Source organism: Dromiciops gliroides, chromosome 5 (assembly GCF_019393635.1).
Source record: "Dromiciops gliroides isolate mDroGli1 chromosome 5, mDroGli1.pri, whole genome shotgun sequence".
In the NCBI taxonomy this organism is placed as follows: domain Eukaryota; kingdom Metazoa; phylum Chordata; class Mammalia; order Microbiotheria; family Microbiotheriidae; genus Dromiciops; species Dromiciops gliroides.
In genome coordinates, this window is record NC_057865.1 from 52436167 (window position 1) to 52450013 (window position 13847).

Genomic DNA, 13847 nt, shown 5'->3' on the forward strand with positions numbered 1-13847 from the left:
TACTGAAGATACATAAAATAAGTGAGAGAGGAGGTGAAAAAAAGATAGGGTGTCTACAAGATAAGAAGTGTTGCAGCATGGATTGGAAAGGCATTTGAGCCTTTGGGGGACACCAGAAATTTCAATGTTCATAAAAACTTTATGGTTTGGTTTTTGTATTTAACCTCAAATGGAAATCTTCTAATGACTGCTTGAATTTATTTTACTTTTTGTTTTGTTTTTAAAGCAACAACAAAGGGGCAGCTAGGTAGCACAGTGGATAAAGCACCGACCCTGCATTCAGGAGGACCTGAGTTCAAATCCAGTCTCAGACACTTGATACTTACTAGCTGTGTGACCCTGGGCAAGTCACTTAACCCTCATTGCCTTACCAATAAATAAATTAAAAAACAAACAAACAAATAAATAAATAAAGCAAAACCCAAATATATGGGATTATGGACCAGGGATTGCTTTAGACTTCAGAGCAATACTGGCATTTGTCTCACTTTGGAATATCTATTTATCTCTCTTCTATTATAGATTACCAACACTGGGGTAATAATTTACCAATGAGTAATCCATTAACCAAAAGGTTTATTCCCCTGATCAAAAACTTCTGTTATACTCACCTCAGAACCCCACGGGAAAGGCTATATGCCAAGATGCTTGAGTATGATAAAATATTTAATTATAATTCAATGTTGAGAAGTTATTCTCTGCTTCTCTGTATAGCTTGTGCAAAATTCACATGCAAATACGAATACTGAAATGTCAAAAGTTGTTAACTTCAGTTATGACAATTCTACTTCATTTTGGGTGTTCTGACATTTCACCTTTAAAAGGAATTGTTTGTTTGACAAAGATCTCATGGGGTGTGTGTGTGTGTGTGTGTGTGTGTGTGTGTGTGTGTGTGTGTGTATGTGTGTGTTTAAATACCAAAGATTTGGTGCAGAAAATGTTTGGCTTCTCTGGATGGATGGGGGTTGATGTTAGAAGTTGCTTATCTAGTTTGTCACTTCTTATTATTAGGAAATTTTGATGTAAGTACTGAAATAAGCCCTCTTGAGGGACATAGTGGTCAGTTGTACTGAGCCAGAGCAAAGCATTCTTTCTATATTTGGAATGGGACTAATTAGCATCCCCAAACACTAGGGGACATTACTGTCATTGAGTCAGTCATCTGACAGGATCTTTTTCCATTGGTCCACCTAAGGTATATGTAATATTAAGTAATGATCTGAAGTCTACAATCTCACAAATGCCAGGTATTCAATTCTATGTTTTAATATATTGATATAAATATATTATTCTTGCTACTAAGAAAGGCTGAGGCTGGTGGACCATGTCACCTCCAGAAGTTCTGAGGGCCAACACAGGTTGGGTGTTGCACTAAGTCTGGCACCAGTATAATGAGCCCCCAAGAGCAAAGGGACACCTCTCTGCCTTAAGGAGGAATGAACCAGCTCACTTAAGCAGCGGGGTGGTTCCAAACTGCCAATGCTGATTATCAGTGGAATTAGACCCATGAATGGCCACTATACCTCAGCCTGAGTGAGAAAGCAACCCAGTCTCAGAATTCACAACAACAACAAGAACAACAATAAAGTCTTAATATAATTTTAAAAACATTTTTATCCACCATTTAATTCTTATATATCATTGAAGCCAGAGAATTTTAGTTTGCTTCTAAGGTTTTTTTTCCCTGAAACATGATCTCACTTACTCATTAATGGTGAGAAAAAAAGTAATTAAACAAGAATGGAGTGGGAGAACTCCTATTCTACAGATGAGTAACAGGCAACAAGTGATGATGACATTTATCTCAGTTTAAGATCTATTCTACTTTTTAAGGATAGTCAGGTTAGGAAAATTGAGAGAGTAGGAAAAGTTAAACTGCTTTGTTTCAACTGAAGGAAATATTTGTAGCCATTTTTGGTGTTTTCCAGGTATGCATATTATTATAGCGGAGTGGGTTTTGGGGTGCTCGTGGCTGCCTACATTCAAGTTTCATTTTGGACCTTAGCTGCTGGGAGACAAATTAAGAAAATTAGACAAAGCTTTTTCCATTCAATAATGCGCCAGGAAATTGGTTGGTTTGATGTCCATGATGTTGGGGAATTGAACACTCGGCTAACTGAGTGAGTATATTATTGGTTATTTACCTTCAAGATAAATTTGTGTTCAATGACTAAAATGTCCTCCTATTTTTAAGAGATCTGACTAACTCTGAATGAAATATTTACTGGATTGTAGGTTCCCTGAGGACAGGAATTGTGTTCTATTTATTTTTATATCACAAAGTGGGGCTTATAGTTGTAGGTACTCAATAGCGATTGTCAAATGACATTATGTCCTATGCAGATTTCACTCTCTCCTCATTACTTGGAGGTATATGTGTTTTGACATGATGGTATACATCAGTAATGATTAAAAAAAACGTGAATATGGGTGGTTTGCTTCTTACCTTTTCTACCTGGGGATGGAGACCTCCTGAGCTATTTGAAATGTCTGTATTCAGTTATTTTGGAGCACATATGCATGTTCAACACATGTGAACTATAGCTCTGTGTAGTAAATATTTAACTTGGTAGAACAAAAATTGGAACAATATTTAACATGTAAAATTTTAAAAATTGAACAAAATTTAGAACAAAAAAAGACTTGGTAGAAAAAAAAAGGATCATTGACCCCCCCAATTTTACAGTATCAGAAATAACCTTAAAGCCAATAGAAATGATTTAAATGTTGATGATTTCTGACAGTAGTATTTATATTCTTCTTTTAGTGATGTCTCCAAAATTAACGATGGAATTGGAGACAAAATTGGAATGCTCTTTCAAGCACTAGCAACATTCTTCACAGGTTTTATAGTTGGATTTACAAGAGGCTGGAAGCTAACACTTGTGATTCTGGCCATTAGTCCTGTCCTAGGTACATCAGCTGCCATCTGGGCAAAGGTATGTAAAACCTGTGAATTTTTACAGAAATGTTTCTCACCCATAGATAAAATACACCTGCCATCCTTAATGAACCAACAGCCCTCAGACTTTTCTGTTCACTGAGCTTTAGATGTGCCATGAAAAAGAAATGGGGGGGGGCAGCTAGGTGGCGCAGTGGATAGAGCACCGGCCCTGAAGTCAGGAGTTCCTGAGTTCAAATCCGACCTCAGACACTTAACACTTACCAGCTGTGTGACCCTGGGCAAGTCACTTAACCCCAATTGCCTCACTAAAACAAACAAACGAACAAAAAAAGAAATGGGAAGTAGCCGAGGTATTGCCTTGAAAATTAGTCAGATGAGACTGTGTGTATCTTTGTGACTAAATTACCTTATAAATTGGTATTTGTTATTATTTTGTAATCCTAATGATAGAATACTGACATGGGGAACTGGGATTTTGGCATTGAGCTTGGGGGTGGAGTGGTAGTATTGTTGGTAGGACAGTAGATGTGGAGATGGACATTCCCCCTAGTGGTGCTTAAAAAATTCAGAAGCCTAAAACCAAATTAGGTAATCAGTCTATCCTCCACTAAAGTCTTCTTCCAGTCAACTTTGTAGTAATGCCATGCCAGTATAGGGCAAGCTTTGGGAGGCCTTACCGAGCTAGAAAGCTGGTGAGGATCTAACCGGCTGTGTGTTCTCCTTCTAAGGACCAAGAAAGTTAAACATAGAGAACATAATTTACAGAAAGCCACCTCTTCATTGGTCATTTTCTGCCATAGAATCTCACTTTTTTGGGGGGGGGAGCAATGAGAGTTAAGTGACTTGCCCAAGGTCACACAGCTAGTAAGTGTCAAGTGTCTGAGGTCGAATTTGAACTCAGGTCCTCCTGAATCCAGGGCCAGTGCTTTATCCACTGCACCACCTAGCTGCCCCCTTCTGCCATAGAATCTCAATGAAGTCTGGCTACTGAGACAAGGAGGGGCTTCAGTCTAGATCAGTGGGAGGGAGTGTGGGGTGTGTGTGTGTCTGTATCTGTGTGTCTATGTCTGTGTCTGTGTCTGTCTGTGTCTCTGTCTGTGTTGGTGTGTGTCCATACAAAAGAAATCACAGCTCTTTTGAAATATAAGGAGTCAACCAATTTCCCATGGTCAGCACGGCAAAAACATTTGGCTTTAAGTTCTAGCCTTTGGGATTTCAGAATCATAAATTTAGAGCTGGAAGGAATCTCAAAGGTCATTTCTTCATTTTACAGATGGAAAAACTGAATCCTAGAGAAGTTAACTTGCTAAAGTTCCCATAGGGAGTAAGTGTCAGAGGCAGCGTATGAACCCTGGGTACTCCGATTGGCGAGCCAGCGTTCTTCCGTGTCCCAGGATGCTCTTGGCTCATTGCTGTCCTTTAGTGAATTCTTTTCCCCAATATATGACTGTTCTTGATATTCATTGTGACCAGTGTAAATATTTTAAGAGTGAGGGAGAAACAGACAATGTGTGATTAGCTCTGTATTATTCCCTAGGTAAAACCTTGGGATGCTAAAATAAAGGAAAACTGAAGGAAGTTGACGAAACCCAGAGAAAATTCAGGCTATAATCATTGGAGAAATTTAGAAAAAAAGGATACACTGACTTTTTAGTGTGGCTTTTAATTCTTCACTCTTTCAAGGAAATGGAAATTTGTTGCTGTGGGCCCCCTGACATTAACACAACTTAGATCCTCTGACTTCTTCGATGTTCTTCGAATACAGTTAAGGAAGGCTAAAAGGTGCATTGTTGTGCAGCAACAGTCCAACACCAAATGTGTATAGACCAGCAATACAAGAAGCTCTTTGGGGAGGTTTGAGCCTATAATTTCATCAGTGATAAAACTCCATCAATGCTAATCAGCCCTGTTCTTCAAGTTTCAATCAAAGAACAAGAGTTCTTCACCTGAAGTCAGTGAACTTGCTTTAATATTTTGATAATTGTATTTCAGTAGAATTAGTTTCCTTTTGCATATATAGGTAATTTATATAATATGATTGGAAACGTTCTTCTGAGATGGGGTCCATAGGCTTAACCACACCACCAAAGGGGTCCATGACACAGAAAAAGTTTAAGACCTCCTGCCTTAAAGGGTCACCTGGGACACTAAGAGGTTGAGGGACTTGTCCGTGTTCAGAGACAGTATGTGTTAGAGGCTAACCTGACTCTGAGGTAGGTTCTATCCACTAGGCCATATTGCCTCTCAAGATGTCTAATATACAATAACTGAAATAAACTCTAGACTACTGGGATGCTTGAGGACTTGAGGGACCAGTGTCCCTCATTGATGGATTAATTTGCATTTTGGTGAAGTGGTGGTGATTAAGCAACACACTTTTTTCTTTTTATCCTTGTGGATTGAAAATCACTTCCAAGCTATGCCCAAAGGGCTATAAAACTGCACATGTCCTTTGACCCAGCAATACCACTGAGTTCTATGTTCCAAAGGGGAAAAGACCCATGTGTACAAAATATTTATAGAAGATTTTTTGTGGTGGCAAAGAATTAGAAATTGAGGGGATGCCCATCAGTTGGGGAATGACTGAACAAGTTGTGGTGTATGAATGTAATGGAATACTATTGTGCTATAAGAAATGATGGGAAGGTAGATTTTGGAAAAATCTCGGGGAAAGACATGAAATGATGGTGAGTGAAGTGAGAAAAACTAGAACATTGTACACAGTAATAGCAATATCGTATGATTATCAACTGTGATAAACCTAGCTCTTCTCAGCAATATAATGATCCAAGACAATTCCAAAAGTCTCCCAATGGAAAATTTTCTCCACATTCAGAGAAGAACTATGGAGTCTGAATACAGATTGAGGCATACTATTTTCACCTTTTTTCCTTTCTCTTGGTTTTTCTCTTCTGATTCTCTTTCATAACTTAACTAATGTGGAAGTATGTTCAACCTGATTGTACATGTATAACCTGTATCACATTGCTTGCTGTCTTGGGGAGGGAGAAAATTTGAAAATCAAAATCTTACCCAAAAAATGAATGTTGAAAATTATCTTTACATGTAATTGAAAAAAATGCTATTAAGTGGGAACAAAAAAGAAAATCACTTCTAAATGTATAAACTCACTTTATCATTCAGGATAATGAACATAATTGATCTTTCTATAATATATAGTGTCATGCCTCAGAAGGAAGTGGTTTACAGATGCTGTGGGGGATTTGAGTCTAGTCCTTTCAATTATGTATGAGACTTTTGAGGAGTATTTACGCCTCACTTTCCTCATGAGAATAATAATTACTCTAGGATCATACCATCAGAGATTTTGAGCTTGGATGTGAGCTGAACGAGGCTAACCCTCTTATTTTGCTGGTGAGAAAGCTGAAGCTTAGACAAGTTCAATAATACCATCTCACATCTTGTTTAGGGGAAGAAATAGGATTTGAACCCAGGTCCTCCAGTGCTCTTTTTACTACCCTATATTATTTTTCTTCCTCTCTGCCTTAGAGGATAAAATATGATAACATAGCTAAAATATTTTGCAAAATATAATATATTATACTACTGTAAGCTTTTATTATCTTCATTATTTATTTGGTTGGTTTTTGATCTGGGCCTATGGGAAATTCTACCAATATAGCCAAGCCCTTATTCTGTCATTTATAGCCTTAGAAAACACCTAGAGCACTGAGAGCCCAATATTTTGCTTAAGGTGACACAGCCACAGTGTGTGACTGAAGCAGGTCTTCTTGCCTCAGAAGCTAGCAGGGAGGTAAATGGACACTGCCTTCTTTATATATTGTTTGTAATTAGACAGTGCTAATGATACAGAAGGACAAGAAGCAGAAGCAAAGTCTACTGACTTGGACCATTCCTAATACCTAATAGCTAGTATTTTTTTTTTTTGAGGCAGTTGGGGTTAAGTGACTTGCCCAGAGTCACACAGCTAGTAAGTGTCAAGTGTCTGAGGCCTGATTTGAACTCAGGTCCTCCTGAATCCAAGGCCATTGCTCTATCCACTGTGCCACCTAGCTGCCCCATAGTTAGCATTTTTATAGCAAATATTTGCAGAGTGCTTTACATAGGCTTAATCTCTGATGGCAGCTCAGGGTTTGTTTGGTTGTTTGTTTTTGTTTTTGTTTTTAATGTGTTTTGTCATTTTGCCTTTTTCTACTAAAAGTGGTATGTGTGTGTGGGTAGGTGTGGGGGGGTAGAATCTAGTTAATCTAAGCTTGTCTGAAGTAAATAAGGATAAAAAATTTATAAATAATTGCTAGCATTTCTATATTGCCATAAGGCTTATGAAATACTTTATAGATAAATGCTAGCTATTATTATTAAGTTATTTCATTATTAAGGCATTTTGTTTCATACATGACACCCCTGTGAGAAAGGTACTGTTATCATCCCAATGTGCCAATGAGGAAACTGAAGGAAACTGACAGAGCTTAAGTGCTTACTTAGGGTCACACAGCCAATATGTGTCTGAAGAAGTATTTGAATTTGGAGTCTCCCTGATTCCAGGTTTAATGCTCTCCCCACCAGTCCACCTAAAGATGGTGTTTTGAAACTTTACAAAGTTAACATAGTGATAATATATCTCTGAAGTTGCGTTCTTAATGACTAATGAATCACATATGTGTGTATGTTCCCAAATCATTTGAACAACTTAAAAGTCCAATAAGAGCTACTCTAGGGGGCAGCTAGGTGGCACAGTGGATAAAGCACTGGCCATGGATTCAGGAGGACCTGAGTTCACATCCAGACTCGGATACTTAACACTTACTAGGTGTGTGACCCTGGGCAAGTCACTTAACCCTCATTGTCCCGGAAAAAACAAAAAAGAAAAGCAAACTAGACCTACTTTAGTTAATTGGCTGTGTGATAATATGTATGTATATTTGATTGATTGGTGGCATTTGGTTTTAAGTTCTAGGCACAGAGAATTAAGAAGGTATTTAAAATGCAAACCCCTTTTTGTTCTAATTGAAATTGTTAGAGTACTGACAATTATAATAATGGCAATGGAGGCTATCGACCAGCCAACGATCAACGGGGCTCTCTAGGGAGCTGGATAGATGGGTTTCCCATGGATGATGACAAAGGGAGTTTTTTGTTGTCCCTGACATTAGACATCTCCTTGAGGCTTGCAGCTTGTGCAGACAACATGACTTTCCCTGCTTTCCACTTTCCATTTCTGGTCCAGCATGGTTGAAACCTCTGTATAAGGATGACAGCTGTAATACTAGATTGTGCCCTACATATATTGCCTTTAGGTATGCACAGTGCTCCCTGTCCCCTTTTCTCTCCCATTTCATAATATCCAGGAGAGAAAAGTTCTATGTGGGCCTCTTGGTATATGTGGTACCTTCCTAAACCAGATGTTTAACCTTTTTTGTGTCATGGACTCCTTCTTGGAATAATGGTTTTAAATGCAGTCAAGCAGCCAGCCCTTACTAAGCACTTACAGTGTGCCAAGCACTGTGCTTATTATTGGGGATACAAAGAAAAGCAAGTAACCAGTCCCTGCTCTGAAGGAGCTCACAGGGTAATGGGGAGGCAACATGCTATCAGTCATGTACAGAGGACATAGAGATGGGATAAATTGGAAGGGGGAAGAACTCAAGATTAAGGAAGATTGGGAAAAGCTTTGTGCAGAAGGTGGAACTTTAGCTGAGACCGGAAGGAAGCCAGGAGGCAGATAATTCCAGACATGGGACACAACCAGTGAAAAAGTCTGAGTTGGGATAGAGCACTGGGTGTGAGCAACAGCAAAGAGATCAGTGTCCTTGGACAGGAAGCCAGCAAAAGTAGGAGGGGGCCAGTTTATGAAAAGGTTTAAAAGACAATATATAAGACTACAAAGGAAATAAATTATTTTGAAATGAAGTTATCGTTACCTATATCTATATCTATATATAGTGTGTATGTGTTCAGTCATCCTTCCTTCCTTCCTTCCCTCCTTCCCTCCCTCCCTCCCTCCCTCCCTCTCTCCCTTCCTTCCTTCCTTCCTTCCTTCCTTCCTTCCTTCCTTCCTTCCTTCCTTCCTTCCTTCCTTCCTTCCTTCCTTCCTTTCTTCTTTCCTTTCTTCCTTCCTTTCTTCCTTCCTTCCTTCCTTCCTACCCTCCTTCCTTCCTTCCTTCCCTCCCTCCTTCCTCCCTCCCTCTGTGTCTTCCTTTGTCTCTCTTTCTCTTTCTTATTTTTTTCTCTTTCCTTCTTTCTCCCTTCTTTTCTCCCTCCCTCCTCCTTCTCTGTCTCTCCATCTCTGTCTCCTACCTCTGTTTCTCTGTCTCTGTCTCTCTGTCTGTCTGACTGTCTATCTGTCTTTCTCATGAATCCCAGATTAAGAACCACTGGCCTAGAGTATTTTTTGAAGGATTGAAATAGGCTGTACCCCATACCAACTCAAAAAGCAATGTCTCCACCTTTCAATAGATGGATTTCATGAGTTGCTGGGGGTCAGAAAAATGGATCATGTAGTGGCCAGTCTTCTGATGATGAGCCTCTCTCCCACATATCTAGCCTGATTCTCAGATAGCAGTTCATCATTGAGGTTTTCTGGATGCTTTGAACTTCCCAGTGGCCCTGCACTGGCATAGTCTTAAAGAATACCCAGTGGGGCAGCTAGGTGGCGCAGTGGATAGAGCACCAGCCCTGGAGTCAGGAGTACCTGAGTTCAAATACACTTAACACTTACTAGCTGTGTGACTCTGGGCAAGTCATTTAACCCCAATTGCCTCATTGAAAAAAAAAAAAAAGAATTCCCAGAGGTCATTGCCATTCCAACATGAGCCATGAGAGTAGAATCGCAGGGAAGGAATCTCTAAATTGTGGGATCAAAAGTGAATTTCTCTCTGTCTCTCTCTTTTTTAAACAGGTACTCTCTTCCTTTACTGACAAAGAATTATTAGCATACGCAAAAGCTGGAGCAGTGGCGGAAGAGGTGCTGTCAGCAATTAGAACTGTAATTGCTTTTGGAGGACAAAAGAAAGAGCTTGAAAGGTTGGTGTCTCTCTGTTTCTCTCAAATTGGATTGAAAAAGTGTGGCACTTTGAAGTATTTCCCTGTAGGCCTTGTTTTATTATATGGCATGTAAAGAAAATGTGTCTATAATGTTTGATATTATTATTTTTGTTGTTGTTAAGGTGCATCCCACTCTTCATGACTCCATTTTGGGTTTTCTTGGCAAAAATAGTGGAGTGGTTTGCTATCTCCTTCTCCAGCTGATTTTATAGATGAGAAAACTGAGGTCAACAGGGTTAAGTGACTTGCCCAGGGTCACACAGCTAGTACGTGTCCAAGGCCAGTTTTGAACTCGAGTCCTCCTGATCCCAGTTTCTACGCTCTATCCAATCCAATTGCATTTCCATAAAATATGACATGTTGGAGGTAGTCTTCCAAAAGATTTCTGGTATCCAATTTGCATTATGCATAAGTGTATTATGTTTGACTGTACTTTGATTAGTTATAGCAGTTTATCACACCAGTTGGTTTACATCAAAAGGCATGTAAAATTATTTTCATTCTAGCCTGAGCCAGTCATAATTAGGATAGTAAGTCTACAGGGGGAGAAACCCTATCCATAATGTGTTCCATAATATTTTTAATTGTCTGCTGTTGAGAGTTACTAATGCCCTTGTCTCCTCCTGTTATGAGACAAACAAAAGGTGACTTTTATTTATCTTGAAATTTGAAATAGTAGTGTTCTGAGTGTCCAATGTGTCCTGAAGACAAAAGAACACTTTTAATTTTGAAGCACAGTAATGAATAAATGACCTTGCTTATTTATCACTAAGTATAAGAATGAAATCAATTTTAGACACCTTGAAGACCAAGAATACAAGAACATCTAGCTTCCTGAAAAGCAAATTAATTCCCTCTGATTTTTCATGATTAAGAAACAGCCAGTTAGCTTAAGGGGAAATAATATTTTGTGTTATGTTATTAAAGCCTTTGATTTTATCCCAAGTGATATCTCCCAAGCAGATTTAAGACTTGTAGCTGCAATCCCACAATTATTTCATATGTATATAGCAGGTTCCTAGGTGTGGCATTCCGATCAGAGGTGGTTATGATTTTAAAAAAACCACACACATTAATTCAGGCTGGCAGAGGATCTAGACTAGCCCAGAGGAGAATTGGACTTTTGTCCAATAGTCGGGAGGGTGACCTCGACTTTTTATGCTTTTCAAGGAAAGGAAACAACCTTTTTTTCCTACTGAAGAGACTTAATGAACTTTCTCTCTTGGAACACTGCCTAGCGACTTGGTACCTTTGAGGGCTGCCCAGTCTGCTCTGCCATAAATAGTCAGACCCAATGGAAGGTAATGCGACCTGGGCTGCTCTAGGGACCACTCCATTGTTCTTACTATTTTTGACAGGGAACTCAGTAATGAAACAGAGGATTTGCTCATTCAGTGAATGAATGCAGGGAGGAGTAGCTAGCACCTTAAGAGAAAAAAAAATGAAAAATTGAAACAATTTTGGTACGTTCGAGATGTCATTACCAAAGCTTAACTTTGTTGTTGAGGCATTTTTCCCCCAAGAACAAGGGTAGGGTAGTAGTATATTTAGGAAGGAAAACCAAACCACCTAAATCCAAGATGGGAAAGAATGGTCTTTGCTCAGGATGATTTTCATTCCATATCTTGGGGTTCTATGGTTAACAAAACAAGTATGAAGCTGGGATGAGTATGGCAGAGTAGTAACCCCCAACAAGCTAAAAGTAATCACTTACATTTATAGAGTGTGTTACGGTAAACAAGTAGCCTTCCTTATTACAACCCTGGCAGGTAGATTGTAAAAGTATTTTACAGATGAAGAAACTAAGGCTTAGAGCGAAAAGGGAACCGCCCATGGTTATGCTCCTAAGATTCAGATTTGCAATTTGAACCCTTGTCTTCTGACTATAAAGCCAACACATTTTCTACTGCCTTATATTTTCTATGGTGTACTTTAGGATTGCCCTCAAATAGTAACATTTGGATGGCATTGATAGAGATAATTTTAAGGTACTATATTAGCACACTCAGAATTTTAGACCTATAGCTTTTAAAAAAAAATCCATAGACTTTGCTACTTTTATTAGCCCAAACTGAAAATGTATTTTAGAGGGGGCAGCTAGGTGGCACAGTGGATAAAGCAACTTCCCTGGATTCAGGAGGACCTGAGTTCAAATATGGCCTCAGATACTTGACACTTACTAGGTGTGTGACCCTGGGCAAGTCACTTAACCTTCATTGTCTGCCCGCCCCCCAGTCAGTCTGCTCATTACAAGAACAGTTTAAACTTGTTCAAAAATGTATTTTAGAACTAGAACTAATCTTTTTTTCTTGTCTGACTCTTTGTGACCCCAGTTGGGGTTTTCTTGGCAGAGATACTGGAGTAGTTTGCCACTTTCTTTTCCAGCTCATTTTCCAGCTGAGGAAACAAACAGGGTGAAGTGACTTGCCCAGGGTCACACAGCTAGTAAGTGCCTGAAGTCAGAGTTGAATTCAGGTCTTCCTCACTCCAGGCGCAGAGATCTACCTACCACACCACCTAGCTACAGCTAGAACTCTAAAGTTCAGAGTGCACGTGAGACCTCTTATTATACTCAGTGCCTGTCAGATCCTTTGTAGGATAATTTGTCCATTTAGTTGTAATTTCTTTAACCAAAGGCTAAAATGTAATATTGTCCAGAGGACACCTTTTTTAAAAAATAAGGTATCAGAGGGTTAATATACCTTTAGGCCATGGCAGTAAACTAGCCTTTTAAGACCGCTTCCAGACAAAAGACAGTCACAAGCATTTTTTTTAGTGCTTACTGTGTGGCAAGCACTGGGCTAAGTACTGGGAATGCAAATAGCGGCAAAACAGACAGTCCCTTTCCTTGAGGAACTTACATTCTGATGTCATTTTAAGATTCTGTGGATTTCAATAAATCTTCAAGAAGATGAAGAGTTATCAGTAGATAAAAGGTGATCACCTTTTTTTTTTTTTTAATCCAAAGAAGGAAAAGCTTTTCAAATAGCAATGAGGGATCTATACATTTCTTGTATTCCTAATACCTCAAACAATAAGCACTTTACAAATATTTGTCAGACTGAACCGAATCCCCATCTATGTAATGCTTTAAGATCAACAAATTACTTTCCTCAAAGCAACTCTGAAGTTGGTTGTGTAGTCTTTTTCTTAATCCTGTTTAATAGAGAAGAAACCAAATATGTTAAGTATTACATTAAATGTCTGAACCTGAGTAGAACAATATTAATCTTTGGATTTTGTTCTTTTTTCTTTTCTTTTCTCTCTTCTCTTCTCTCTCTCTTTCTTTCTTTTTTTGTGGGTCAATGAGGGTTAAGTGCCTTGCCCAGGGTCACACAGCTAGTAAGTGTCAAGTGTATGAGGCTGGATTTGAACTCAGATACTCCTGAATCCAGGGCCAGTGCTTTATCCACTGCGCCACCTAGCTGCCCCCTGGGATTGTGTTCTAAAAGAAGGTTATTGATTTTCAGTTCAACAAATATTTATGAAATAGCCAGTAAGTAACAGGCAATAGAAATGCAGAGGAAAAAAAACAAACAAACAATACCTGTCCTCAATGTACTCCCATTCTACTGGAGGATTTTAGATGTAGCTTCATCTAGGATGATAATTGAAGTGCAATCATGCCTAAAAATCCAAATGGACTAAAAGGATAAGAAGCAAAAACAAGAAGAACAGCATCAACATAACAGGTTCTTAAGATCTTGCCTTGAACAACAGTATAGATCATGCTCTAAAAAAGATTTACACTTTTAATGCCACTCCAATCCAATTATCTAAGGGATACTTTGTAGAATTCGATTGAATTATAATAAGATTCATTTTCGTGAACAAATGATCTAGAATATCAGAGGAAATAATGAAAGGAGGTAGGGATGAAGGGAAAATAGCATTTCCAGACTTCAAACTATATTAT

At 38.8% G+C, this 13847-nt stretch overlaps 1 protein-coding gene across 5 annotated transcripts in view; it reads left to right on the top strand.

The window, feature by feature from the left end:
• ABCB1 (ATP binding cassette subfamily B member 1) overlaps positions 1–13847 on the top strand; it is a 210255-nt gene that overhangs the window by 138826 nt on the left and 57582 nt on the right. For all 5 annotated transcript variants that reach the window (XM_043965966.1, XM_043965961.1, XM_043965963.1 and 2 more), the window contains 3 exons: positions 1929–2120; positions 2768–2939; positions 9786–9910. In XM_043965966.1, coding sequence (XP_043821901.1) covers positions 1929–2120; positions 2768–2939; positions 9786–9910 — 489 coding nt within the window. The remainder of the gene's footprint in view (positions 1–1928; positions 2121–2767; positions 2940–9785; positions 9911–13847) is intronic.